At 47.7% G+C, this 14,496-nt stretch overlaps 1 protein-coding gene across 1 annotated transcript in view; it reads left to right on the top strand.

Annotated features, from left to right (window-relative positions):
* Nucleotides 1-9,567, top strand: part of LOC115074340 (Krueppel-like factor 15) — a 28,268-nt gene extending 18,701 nt beyond the window's left edge. Inside the window, exon 3 of the mRNA XM_029573689.1 lies at nt 8,449-9,567. Within this exon, the coding sequence (XP_029429549.1) occupies nt 8,449-8,608 (160 nt within the window). The 3' untranslated portion in view covers nt 8,609-9,567. The remainder of the gene's footprint in view (nt 1-8,448) is intronic.
* Nucleotides 9,568-14,496: the final 4,929 nt, after the last annotated feature.

Here is a 14,496-nt window from a genome sequence, read left to right as displayed (position 1 = left end):
AAGCCAGTCTCACTGGGAGAGTGTGCTCTGATCTCATGACAGAAGCCAGTCTCACTGGGAGAGTGTGCTCTGATCTCATGCCAGAAGCCAGTCTCACTGGGAGAGCGTGCTCTGATCTCATGACAGAAGCCAGTCTCACTGGGAGAGTGTGCTCTGATCTCATGACAGAAGCCAGTCTCACTGGGAGAGTGTGCTCTGATCTCATGCCAGAAGCCAGTCTCACTGGGAGAGTGTGCTCTGATCTCATGCCAGAAGCCAGTCTCACTGGGAGAGTGTTCTATGATCTCATGCCAGAAGCCAGTCTCACTGGGAGAGTGTGCTCTGATCTCATGCCAGAAGCCAGTCTCACTGGGAGAGTGTTCTATGATCTCATGACAGAAGCCAGTCTCACTGGGACAGTGTGCTCTGATCTCATGCCAGAAGCCAGTCTTACTGGGAGAGTGTGCTCTGATCTCATGACAGAAGCCAGTCTCACTGGGACAGTGTGCTCTGATCTCATGACAGAAGCCAGTCTCACTGGGAGAGTGTGCTCTGATCTCATGACTGAAGCCAGTCTCACTGCGATGCCTGCAGGCAGCGAGTTGGCTGCTAAGGACACGAACCCATGAGCAGGACCTGTGGTTGGCCAGAGCACAGGGCTTTAGGAACTAAACTAAGTATTTGAAATCTGATTCTATCGTGGATAGGGAGAGACTTTGCAAACTCTTTTACTTATTCCCTTTCCAGGCATAGGTCTTCTTACAGTGTCCTCCTTGCAGTTAAAAACAAAATATTACATCTGGTTCTGCTGGAATTCTTCTCAGTTGTAGCATCTGTGTTTGGAGCTGGCAATTTGTTATTTATTAAGAGATGTAAGCAGCGATGTACACAGGTACAAAAATAATACAACCGGTTTACAGAAAAGCAATCATCCACAGAAAATCAATAAAACAGTAGAAAAATTAACAAATAAAACATACTAAAATTAAACACAAAAAGAAAAACCCAGCTACCATTTCACTCCAAAATTAGACCACCCTGGGAAACAAATAACCTTTCATCTGCTTGCAAAGTTTCAAACAGTTTACTCCGCGCTGAGTGAACTTGGCAAGCCATCTACACCTGAGAGACTGCAGGAGAAAAGGCGCGATTAGCAGAGCATCCTTCTGAACTGACAACCCTGAGGTGGTCTCAGATCCTGATCCAATCCGATTTATCCCATAGATACAAAGCAAAAGCCAATGGCCAATAGCTTGAACTTTGCCATCTCTACAACTTATGCAAAGCAGAGGAGAAGCCCTTTCAAACCTAGATTGTCCTAAGAGCAGTCCAGTTGCACTATTTTCCAGTAACTGAAGTTTACAAGTAAAGCCTTCCAGCAAGACCCTAAAACAGTCAAGAACTGGCATGACCGAGGCAGACGCCACAGGTTTTAGGGTCCAAGAATCTAAAGAAGGTCAAAGCTGTATAGAAGCCCGCGGCCCACCATGAGGCTCCATGGAAACCTAGAATCTCAATGCGACAGTCTCTCAAAGGCTGAAGCCACACAAATCCCCATTTTGCTTTTGTTCAAAATCAATTTACTACTCTGAAAGCAAGGCATACATTTCACTACAGTGAGCCATGAACAGGTCTGGTTTTCAGGATATCCACAATGAATATGCATGAGATTTTAATCTGAAGTTTGATTGAAATCTGCCTTGGGAGTAGCTTGAATAGGAAATGTGTACAAATACAATCATAGAAGTTATCAACCTTAATAATGTAATCCCTGGACAGTGCTCCCTAATCTCAAGCTTTGTTGCTACACTTCAAGAATAGAAAAAGATGTCCTTTCAGGGTTCATGATGTTAAAGCCAATTAATTCAGTCTTTAATTTGATGTTTCTCCCATCCATTTGGCGAGTAAAGCTGGTGAATCATTAAAGGTGAAATCCATCTTTACACATCCATTCGGGTCTTACCTCCTCTGTCTCCTCACAGTACCTCAGGGTGATCCTTCTGCAACGTCTCTTCTCCAAATCTCCAGCAGATAATTCTGGGCACTTTTTGGGGGTCAATCCTGCTAAAAACTGGGGTTAACTTTCCTAGATACTGTAAAGGAGAATCCGGTGCCATCCATACTCCCCTTATCTTCGTCCAGTCTGCCCTGGGGGGTGGCAGACTCCCCTCATAACCTCACTACCAGGGAGGGCGATAGGTCCTAGTTCAGGGGGGAGGAGGATATGCAAAAGGTGTTTTACATCTAAATTAATGGGCATCTAAGATAAGCCCCATTTCAATAGCCCAATTATTTTTGGATACAGGCGAGGCATCAGGGTTACCAGCTCCTTTTTTGTCCATGGCCCCCGGCCTGACTGAGTCCCTCCTGTACCATTAGGAACTTTAAATGGGCTGGAGCACTTTTTTTATTGTGCTTTCCCCCTGGCCAATCACTCTTGATCGCTGTTCCATTTTCTTTTCTTTATCCGAGGCCCCTGAAAGATCAACCCTCTCGGAACTAGGGGTAACGTCTCGGGAAGGAGCCCCTGGCAGAATATGAAGGGTCATCTAAGATATCCTGCACCATAATGGACACCTTTTCCTCCTACACTGGAGCCATGGGCTGAACACTGCCATATTCAGGAGGGTCCCTGGTGTCCCTTTAACTCCTTAACTTGCCGAGCTAATTCCTTGCACTGCAACCTTTTCCTTTCTAATTCTCCGTGAAGACGCAGCTTTTCTAAATTGAAAGTACCTTCAGCTGAAAATATTCCTTTAGTGGCATGATGCCATTCAGACATAAACCCTACTATTTCTGGTCCATCATTCTTCCACATATAGTGAGCAGGGGTTCTCACTGGAGGTTCTGGGTAGGTCCCCCATGGCTAGCACCACACACACACACACACACACACACACACACACACACACTCTCTCTCTCTGTATCTGGGACCTCCCTGGTAGGGATCCTTATTTTCTACCTCACACACAGGCCGATACAGTTAATCTATCATTGGATGCGCGGTTTTCCCTTACCCCTTATTCAGTAAGGGGCGGAAAACGCGCGTCCAACCCGCCGAACCTAATAGCGCCCTCAACATGCAAATGCACGTTGATGGCCCTATTAGGTATGCACGTGTGATTCAGTAAGTAAAATGTGCAGCCAAGCCGCACATTTTACTTTCAGAAATTAGCGCCTACCCAAAGGTAGGCGCTAATTTTTTCGGGCACTGGGAAAGAGCACAGAAAAGCAGCAAAAACTCCGACTTAATATCATGGCGATATTAAGTCGGAGGTCCTGAAGGGTAAAAAAAGAAAAAAGAAAAAAAAAATGTGAAGTCGGCCCGCGGCTGTTGGGTCGAAAATTGGACGCTCAATTTTGCTGGCGTCCAGTTTCCGAGCCCGTGGCTGTCAGCGGGCTCGAGAACCGACGCTGGCAAAATTGAGCGTCGGCTGTCAAACTCGCTGACAGCCGCCGCTCTGGGCCAAAAGGAGGCGTTAGGGACGCGCTAGTGTCCCTAACGCCTCCTTTTGCCCGTTTCTACTGCCAGACCTAATTTAAATACTGCATTGTACGCACAGGCGAGTGGCCTGTGTGCGCGCCAGGAGAGTGGGCATTTGCCCGGTCTCCTGTGGACTTTACTGAATTGGCCTGGCAAGCTGTTATCTCAGTCTATTTACCTAGACTGTATACCCAGGTATTTTATTTTCCTGTAATTCACAGAGATTCACCTCCCTGAAATTCTTACCAGGATTTTACCAGGCTGTATTAGGCCTTAATTTTTAAACTAAATAACTCTTATGACAAAGGAATATAGCAGTCTCCATATTGTAGCGCAAAAATAATAAATAAGTAACATTTCCCATGCCAGTGCAATACAAGTGGACCAGCACAAAAAGACAGAGAGATAAAGAGAGACCAAATGCCTTCCAGGGTCCTGTGTTCCATTCGAATTGAGAGAAGGGGCACCCAGACAGTGGAGTTGTACTTTTCCAGGTCAGCAGACGAGGATCCTCCTTCAACCATCTGCTATGAAAAAGTTACCAACACAGCAATATGCAAAGAGACTGGAAGGTCTTGATTTTAACCCTTTATTCATGTGGGCATGGGGAGCCAGCAAGCAATACTGACTGACTCCAAATTGACTTGGCATATGCAAGATTTCAGGATACTTTCTTATCAAGATAAAACGGTAAGATAAGCACTTTTTGATTGAAGATGAAAGGGTGAAGACATCTGCATTCCTAACTACTCTGGGAAAGCTAACTTAACCTTGAAAACATCCTGAGGGATATCAGGTTTACAGCCTTCCTTTTTAATCACAAAGGAAGCAATGAAACATTTGTCCAAACGTATCTTGTACCAGCAACTCATGATGTTTCTGGGGCCTCATAGTGCAGATGACACAAAATTATTCAGAGTAGTTAAATCACAAGCAGATTGTGATAAATTGCAGGAAGACCTTGTGAGACTGGAAAATTGGGCATCCAAATGGCAGATGAAATTTAATGTGGATAAGTGCAAGGTGATGCATGTAGGGAAAAATAACCCTTGCTGTAGTTACACAATGTTAGGCTCCATATTAGGAGCTACCACCCAGGAAAAAGATCTAGGAGTCATAGTGGATAACACATTGAAATCGTCGGTTCAGTGTGCTACAGCAGTCAAAAAAGCAAACAGAATGTTGGGAATTATTAGAAAAGGAATGATGAATAAAACGGAAAATGTCATAATGCCTCTGTATCGCTCCATGGTGAGACCGCACCTTGAATACTGTGTACAATTCTGGTCGCCGCATCTCAAAAAAGATATAATTGCGATGGAGAAGGTACAGAGAAGGGCTACCAAAATGATAAGGGGAATGGAACAGCTCCCCTATGAGGAAAGACTAAAGAGGTTAGGACTTTCCAGCTTGGAGAAGAGACGGCTGAGGGGGGATATGATAGAGGTGTTTAAAATCATGAGAGGTCTAGAACGGGTAGATGTGAATTGGTTATTTACTCTTTCGGATAATAGAAAGACTAGGGGGCACTCCATGAAGTTAGCATGGGGCACATTTAAAACTAATCGGAGAAAGTTCTTTTTTACTCAACGCACAATTAAACTCTGGAATTTGTTGCCAGAGGATGTGGTTAGTGCAGTTAGTGTAGCTGGGTTTAAAAAAGGATTGGATAAGTTCTTGGAGGAGAAGTCCATTACCTGCTATTAAGTTCACTTAGAGAATAGCCACTGCCATTAGCAATGGTTACATGGAATAGACTTAGTTTTTGGGTACTTGCCAGGTTCTTGTGGCCTGGATTGGCCTCTGTTGGAAACAGGATGCTGGGCTTGATGGACCCTTGGTCTGACCCAGTATGGCATTTTCTTATGTTCTTAAGTTTAAACCAACAATATATTTCACTTTGAAATTCTTTATTGAAAAGGAGCTAAACCATTTTAACTATTTCAATCCCAATTCCTTTCTTCCCTTTCTCCTTCTTCTCTGTTGGATGGCTGTAAGTCATCCCTCTTCTGGATGCTGACGATCCGCAAGTGCCTTCTCAGTGAAGGGACCTATCCCTTTCGTTGTCAGAAAAGCAAAAACAGAAGGTTACTGCATACTCAGAACTCAAATAAATCATCATAAAACTATAAAAGGGATAGGGAGAATGGACAGAAACTGCTATCCAAAAATAATAAGCTCCATGGAAACATTAAAACTTAACCAAACAGAAAAATCAGAGGACAGCAGCCCCTGGAAAGAGAAACAGAAAATCCAAACTCTAAGATGGTGGACTGGCTGTATATATCAGAGGAAACTACCCACCAAACAGCAACACTAATGCTCTGTCTCCTCCCCACACTAATGGTACATTCTGTCTGAACCCTAGCAGGGAGCTGACAGGGGCCCTACAAAAGAAATCAGGAACTGGATGTCATAAGCATAAATATGGCTCATGACACCCAGCTCCCAAAAAACCCCTCCTGTGCCTTGCCCCACAGGCACAGCTGGAGTGCTCCATTCCACATCTGCCTTGCTGATACAGTCACCTTTGCTCTAGGTCTTACATTCCAGGCTGCTGGGCCCGTGGTCAAAAATTAGCGCAACATTTCCTGGGAACTGATGACTCGGAGAAAGCAGGGAGGTGCATGTCACAGCCTCAGAGCAGGAAGAATCTCCAGATGGTTACATTTCAGAAAGATACAATGTGTCCACAGAATAATATAGTATCTGGTGATCTCATGTTACACTGGGCAACAATGAAAGTGTTACTGACCTAAAAAGGTCCTACTCTGTAGTATCTTGATGTGCGGAACACGAATATGACCATGAAAAGGTTTTATTGGCTCTCGTTTTGAAGATATTTAATATAGTTCACTTTCTATGTTTAGTCGTGTAAATTTATTCAGCAGGACTGTAAATAAGCCTAGAATGCTGTAATATTGCATCATATTGCATAATACCATCATGCACACATCATCCAGAGTTTATTACATCATTTTCTGATGCAGTGCAGCTCTACTGCCATGCTGCTGCCGAGTAAGCTGACGTCAGCCCAGTCAGAAAGGGTGAGCATTTGAAATATTCATGCTGGCTGACTACTGCTGGACACTCCGCAGAGATGCTCCTGAACAGGTGTACAAGAGACAAGCAAAGAAATCTAAGACGTAGTCTATGACTTCATTTTTCAAACGGTATTAACCGTAGGTCTCCTACTATTGGCATACAATTCAAGATGTAATTATATTATTGCATATTACAAAAAAACTAGAGCCAATTTTGCATTTTCACAGTCACATTCATGTTTATCACATGGAAATGTATAAGAATTGACTAATTTCATTTCCGTAACATGACTTTTGTGAAAATTTGTTGCCCAGTGTTATCTTACTTCTATCCGCCACCTTATGCAACCCAGATGATACAGATCGCACTTTTGCATATATAATTCAAGTACCTTTATAGGCACAATTAGCTACAGCAGAGGAAGGCAATTCAGTCTCGAGTGCCACAAACAGTTGTGGTTTTCAGGATGCATTCACTGCCTCTGCTGTATGCAAATCTAACTCATGCATATTCATTGTGGCTATCCTGAAAACCAGGCCCGTTTGTGGTCCTCAGGAACCAAAGTTGCCTACCCCTGATCCTGCTACACAGCGAGTCGGCTCAGATTGTATTTGGTGTAGTACACACTGCAGCTCTGAACTAGCTTATGCCTTCTTAAATACAAAATACCGAAGAAAAAAAATCTGGGGGGAGATTAGTGAGGGAGGTGCGTGAAGATGAATATTCCAGTTCATCCAGAGTCTCGTTGGGTTTTAAAATGATCCACATTTAAAAACAGATTTCTTTTCACTCAGAAAAAATGTTTCCATTTTTTGGGAGAATGGTGGTATAAGGTTGGGGCAGCGCAGTACATATTGAGCTGTCTAGAAAGGAAAGCGATCCCTTAATTTCCCTGCCTCAGACCTGTGCCATTGGGCTACCGATGGGAGGAGTGCAGTGCCACTCTCCAGCCCCTCAGAGTTCCTGCAAAGATTTGTCATCCTCTCTAGCACATGTACTGTCTCCGATCTTCTCTGACAGGCAAAAAAACCAGGATACCAGCGGGAGCATGTTCCCTACTCCCCCGGCTGTTCTGCTTAGTTTGATGCGAGTCCCTTCCAAAATCAACATAAAAAATAGCCTAACCCAATACTTTCCATTTCCAATTAGAACCAATAATTACAAGGCTCTCCCGGTTTGGTTCATGGGCCAGAGACTCACCAGAAACAGGGAGAGTCTTCCAAAGCCCTCCATCCCAGCCCTGCTTATGCCTTGTTAGGCACACTGTCCCGCTCAACTGCGAGTAGGGTTTAGCTGCTCTGCCCAGGGGTGTACGCGTTACTTATCGGGGCTACCATTGCTTGCGATGGGGTCAGTTTAGCGAGAGTATGTGTTAACCTGTGTTGTGCATTGATAAATAGAGCCCATGGTTTGGAATAATAAAATCTGGATATTGGGGGAGGGAGAAAGGAGATAACGGGATGCAGACTTGTAGGAGATTATGGGTGGAGAATCACGGGGTTTCAGCCCTTCTCTAAAGCTTTGCTTAGTCTGTGCAAACACGCCTGCTCGAATGTCCGTCACTCTGAGAAATGTTTGCACCAAGTGGGCATGACAGCACATTTTTGTGCAAACTAAAACCCCTTAAGAGCACTACACACCTTCAGTACCTGAACATTACTACCCTTGAGCTACAGATGACAAGGCAAGAGCTAAAGAAATACATTTTCCATGAGTTGGTCTTAGCTTTAGAACTGTGATTAATTAATAAGTCAAGATGCATAAACGTCCTGCTCGCTGTAGTGCACGAGAGATTGCTCCAGTTACAGGAAACCTGTGGCAAGTTGTGAGGCTCAGCTTCCCAGATCTCGTTTGAGACTCTGGATTCTGTCCAGACTCCTGCAAGGAGCAGGTTTCGACTCCACCATCCAAATGTAACCTGGATATGTTTCCTTCGTTAGGTTTTCCCGCTCCGATGAGCTCTCACGCCACAGGCGATCTCACTCTGGCATCAAACCGTACAAGTGTGGCGTGTGCGAGAAGATGTTTGCACGCAGCGACCACCTGTCCAAACACATGAAGATCCATCGGGGCGGCAGGACAGTGCGGACCAGCAGTTAGCCCATGTTCTGCAGCCTATGAAATAGCTTCCTCTTCAGCTTGCTGCAGACAGCGGAACCTTCCCAGGCTACCTCAGCTCAAGAACATTGGCCTTAGTCATTGACCTCTGGTGGGTAGCACTCGGTTTGGGAGCCTTGAAATAATGAAGCCATTTGTAGATAGAAGTGACGAAGACTGACTTTATTGTATTCTTATTTTTTGAGGGGGTGAGAGAATGGGTTGGATATCAAACTTGGTCAGACTAAAGCCCATCCAGTCCAGTGTCTTGCTGAGAGGGGGGAGCAGCCGGTGCTCAGAGAAAGCGTGGACGCGCCTGCCCCCCCATCACACTCTCCCCGTTTCTAGCAGTCGGGGTTTAGGGGAGGCCTTGAATCAGGCTTATGTGGAAAAAGCCTGTGCATCCAGCGCAGGGAACCCCCCCGCTGCAGGCATCATCTGTGGTGCCGTCAGAATGGGCTCCGTGAAAGACACAGGGTTGTTTTAGAGGTGGCAATAAACAGAGAGGGCTTCGTAGTCATAAAGGCTCTGAAACTTTGCAACAAATACTGTGGCACCAGAGAGACCGGCAATGACTGAAGTGAGTTTTATATCCTGAACCTAAGGTGACCCCAACCCTCAGTCAGCTGGCACCGCCAAAATCCTCTATCCCACTGTAGCCAGAGAGACTCCTGGTAAGGCCGAGGCAGGATGAGAGTGTCCTGGCATGGGCCGTGTCACCACAGTGCACGAGCACTTACCTGGTAATGTAGGGGGAGCCCAGAGCATCCCTGGCTCCGGGATGGTCAAAACCATTTCCCCAAAATGGTGTCAACTGGCCTTTCCCTGTCCCATGATAGGAGCAAAGGCTGCTTGTTGGCATTTCTGAAAATGGTGTCGCCTGGCCCAGAGCTAGTGGTGTGCTGGGCGCCACTGGGTTACAGGGGAGTCTTCTTTTAGGTAAGTGGGGTGCGAAGACGTAAGAGAAGGTGGGGGGGTGGTGGAGGGAGGGGGCCACCAGACCACCAGGGAATGCTTGGAGTGTGTGGGGGGTGGGGGAGGGAGGGGGCCACCAGACCACCAGGGAATGCTTGGAGGGGGTGGGGGGGGGGGGGGAGGGAGGGGGCCACCAGACCACCAGGGAATGCTTGGAGTGTGTGGGGGGTGGGGGAGGGAGGGGGCCACCAGACCACCAGGGAATGCTTGGAGTGTGTGTGTGTGGGGGCGAGGTGGGAGGGGGCCACCAGACCACCAGGGAATGCTTGGAGTGTGTGTGGTGGGGGGGGGGGGGGAGGGGCTCCCTCTAGAGCCGGCCTTACCCACTCGTTTGGAGCATTGGGTATGAAATCTGATTTTTACTGGAGCTTACAAAATAAAAGCGTTTTATTTATCTGCCTCCTTTTTGTCTTCTTTGAGGTCTCCAATTCCCTGTAGTGTATGTGTTTGGCTTGGCTTCCACTGGGCTATTGTCCCTTATTTTTACATCTCGCTCCCAGCTCGGCCCAGCTATTGGCTGGAACCTACCTAACGTGGGTCCTAACTCTAGCCCCTAACTGGCGGCACTACTGAGTGGTGGCTGAGCCTCCACCCCCCCCGAGGTCATGAATGCAGCCTCTCCAGGCCTGGAGAGAAGATTCCTGCCTCGCTAATGCATCGAACAGCCGTTTAGTGGAGGAGGCAGACGTAAAAACAGTAACAGAATTCCAGAAAGCTTGGGACGGGTCCAGGAGCCCTAACTGTGAGGATGTGAGGGGCTGGAGTCTGTGGTGCGGGGCCTCGTGGTCCCTTATCTGTCGGCTCCTCTGCATGAGAAATGCACCGAGCAGCCCCCATTTTAGATTTAAAAGGAGGGGAGGGGGTGTAGTTCTGCTGGTTTTTGAGATCTTTCTTCCTTGTAGTGCTTGCCACAGTTTCTGGTGGATTTCTCTTCCATTTCCTGAAGAGAATGTGGGTGTGTGTGGCTCACAGGCCAGTGAGAGATTCTAGCGCCGCTGGGTAGGGCCTGACTCATGTAGCCCAGCATAAGGCCAGGTGAGGGAGGAGGGAAAACATTGACGTCCTTCTTGGCCCCTGCTCGCTGGAGTCACACTGCTCTAACTGGTGCCTGTAGTATCAATTCAGAGCTCAAAGACCCAACTTTCAATCAACGCAATGCTTGAGGGGCTGTCTTAAGATGATTGGGAGAACTTGCTCCTCGGTTTGTTTGTTTTTTTTTTTTTAAAGAGTTGTCCTGACTGGATTTTTGGATTTCACTGCAGACTTCCAGTCCTGGACACAAAAATCTTCAGAGGGACAGCCGTGTTAGTCTGGTGTAGCAAAAATGACAGGAATCGAGTGGCACTTTAGACTTAAGCGATTTACTGAGGCGCGAGCTCTCGCGGGCAGAGTCCACTTCATGAGACGTGGGCTCTGTCCTGGAAATCACGCCTACAAGTCACCCCCGTACTGACAGCACCATAAGCTTCCTATGCTTCACGTCCTGCATGGTTACGGAAAGCGCAAGGCATGGAAGGCTCAGTGAATGCGGGGGACATGAGATATTTCAAATCATTTCTACAGGAGCGGGACCTGAAGCTACAGCCTGCCAGCTCCGGCCCATCAATACCATCGTTTTCACAGAAACAGGGAGTAAGGTACACAGAGCGGCAGGGAAGCTTGCTGGGGCAGACTGCATGGACCATTCTGGCCTTTTTCTGCCCTCCTTACTATCTTGTCTTATGGCCGAAGCCCAGGCTTCCCTGAATTGCCGCCTATCAGATCAGAGCAGAATGAGCAGTCACCCTGTGTCTGCAGCAGAGCTCGGGGCTCAAAGAAAGAGCTCCCTCTCAATCACTGCCAACCTCTCGCTACAACGCGGAAACAAAGAAAGACTCGTTCCAGGATCCTATTTCAAAAGAGGGTAACAGGAACACAGGCACTGAGCAGAAACCTTCCGGTAACTTTCCAGGAGCAAACAAGGGCCTGGAAAGGAGACGGAGTCACTGTCAGATCCTGCCACTTTAATATTCCCCGCCCATCCCTCACAATGCCAGCTGTGACAGCTTCACAATGAAGGTAAAGTCAGTTGGTAGATGCCGCTGCGTACTGTCGCCTGGGCCAGGGTGGCTGGGATTCATTCTTCCACTGGCCAGGGCTGGGGATGCTGCGGCCGCCGTGTTCCCAGGCTCTGGGGGAGGGACCCAGGCCGGGATCAGGCACTTGGAGCTACCACCTGTGGCCCTGGCTGCAATGCCTTGGCTACACGCGAGCGGGGACACGTACATCACTGCAAATGGTGCCACAGACCCACCAGGGACTAGTTCTGATTACCCTGGAAATTCAAAGCAGCAGGGGGGAAACAAAAAAATACGGTTTTATCCACAAGGTTTGCTGTGTCAGTGCACTAAAGGTTCTTCTTGCTGAGGCTTGAGCAGGTCGTATGTAAAAATAAGCCGGTGTTCATGGTATAAACATGGCTGAAGAGTCTTTCCGGTAAGAGTGCGATTAACCCAAGAGCACTGGAGCTTCGTAAGATCACTAACCGGGTGCAGGCTCTGACTGGGGCCAAGGCTTCTGCAAAGGGAGCCATTTCTATTGCTAACATTAGATCTGCTGCAGGGCCCAGCTCACGGTGCCATCAGCTTTCCCTACATCAGGCCCAATGCCACGGAGTAATTGTACACGTGGACGCGTGGTTAGAAGTCAGCGGGCCCTGCTGTCCTGGGCTGCCTGAAAGCTCACAATAACCTAGAGCCTCGGGCAGGAAGCGGGTTAGGAGAGAGGTCACAAGGAAGCACTGGCCCTTTGCTAGAAATGTTTTAGTTTTTGGCTTTCCTGTTTTATTGGTCAAATGGAGCTGCCACAGTTCACCTGTTTTCCAGTGCCTCCTACTGCGGGGATAACACCGCAGAGGGAAAGGTTTCATTGGAGACCTGCATACAATGCAAGGAGTGAAAACGCTGGACCTGGAGCTTACCTGACGCTGCTGCGAAATCTAGAATGGAAGAGGCCAAATATAAAAGCCAAGACTGGAAGTGAACGTTTGCTCCTGCTGTTCTGGGGGTCCTCAGCTGCGCCCCTTCCCAGAAGAATCTGGGTTCCTGCCCTGGTAGCGGGCCCTGCACTACAAATGACCGGGCTACAGCCAAGGCACTTCTTTCTTTCCTCTGGCTCTGTCCAGCCGAGGTACCAGGCACTGGCAGCTTTTTGTCTGCAATGTCCAGGCCTCTCAAACCTCAAGGTGTGAGGCTTTTGTGACCTTCAGAAGCAGGAAAGGGAGTGAGGCCATGGGAGAAGGAAGCGCGGGGGGGGGGGGGGGGTTACTGCTGTAAGCAGCACTGCAGCATTTCTGTAACGGCGGCGGGACATGAATGGGGACCTTCACTGGGCACGCACCCAATACCTGACATTTCAGGAACTCCCCTCCCCACCCCCATGCCAGGAATGTCCCAGTCAGACCAGTATGTCATGGTTACCCAACTGTAACATTACTTGTCGAACCTGATAAGGCAGGAGGGAGCAGGAAGGCGTGAGACTGCTTAACCAATTATCTCATGGCTACAAATCGCAGAATCACAGAAAGCTGCTGGGGGCCAGCACCTAATTATTATTATTAATTACTGGAAGGTACTTCCAAGCCTGCTTGTGTTTCACAGAAATCCCCTGACTATGCTGTCTGGTCAGCATGAGATTGTGTTAATCACCCGAGGTAGCCCAACAAAGCTTCACTGGTAGCAGCCTGCCGTTCTGTAAGGGGGAAAGGCAGATGAAGACGCTTTTAGGGCAGGCTGCACCCTGGCAAGAGATTCTGCTGCTTTTGCTGGAGACTGCAGCAAAGGTCGGGGGTAAAAATGCCAGAGACTTCAACTCAGGGGACATTTAGAGCCTAGCAGAGTACTTTGTCAGAAATCAGGAAGTCCAAAGTGCCATCTCCGAGGCCGAAGTGACAAGCTGTAAGTTAGAAGTGTGCGCTGAAATTCAGCAAAGGCCAAAAAAATAACGCCTGATGCAATCAGCTAATGGTATGTTAATATGATGGGATTTAGAAAAGCACACTTAGCACGTCAGAAATTTGGTTATGCACAGCATGCATAGTTTATGCAAACACACACAAAATAAGTGATGTGCAGAAAAACATTGGTGCACTCAGTACTGCATAAAATCTGCTTTATGCACAGAAAATTTGATTTGGGCATAGAATTTCTGAGTGCAGGACCTCCTGCACCACAAACCCAGGTTCAGTCCCCATTACCAGGAGGAAAATTTCAAGTAATAAGAAACCCTGGGTCAAGCCTATGCACCTCTCTGTATCATTAACATGGGACTTAAATGGAGGAGCGCTAATTTGTGTGCTTTGGGAGTAAAGTCTGCACACAGGCCTTCCGAAGGGGACAGCCCGTGGGATCTGGGTTGTGTCATCACAAATTGCTAACCAGTGGCTCCCAAGGAGCCGACTCAGAGCACCATCTAGTCTCCAAACAGGAATTAACATCCTCACTAAAATTCAGCACAGAGCTGCAGATGCTAGCTCCTTCAATTGTACACAAGCTTTTAAAGAGGTATCAGGTCCAGAGAACCTTACTATATAAATCCACAAAAGATAGCCTAGTAACTGACGGCAAATAAAACCCAAAATGGTCCATGCAGTCTGCCTTGCCTTTTTGTTCAGGGCTGTAACTGCCGCTCCATGCAGGATCCCCTTTCACCTTCTTGTTCAGGGCTGTAACTGCCGCTCCATGCAGGATCCCCTTTCACCTTCTTGTTCAGGGCTGTAACTGCCGCTCCATGCAGGATCCCCTTTCACCTTCTTGTTCGGGGCTGTAACTGCCGCTCCATGCAGGATCCCCTTTCACCGTCTTGTTCGGGGCTGTAACTGCCGCTCCATGCAGGATCCCCTTTCACCGTCTTGTTCGGGGCTGTAACTGCCGCTCCAT

This window comes from Rhinatrema bivittatum, chromosome 12 (genome assembly GCF_901001135.1).
Source record: "Rhinatrema bivittatum chromosome 12, aRhiBiv1.1, whole genome shotgun sequence".
NCBI lineage: Eukaryota > Metazoa > Chordata > Amphibia > Gymnophiona > Rhinatrematidae > Rhinatrema > Rhinatrema bivittatum.
Note: the sequence above shows the minus strand (reverse complement) of the source record. Positions and strands in the feature narration are given on the sequence as shown.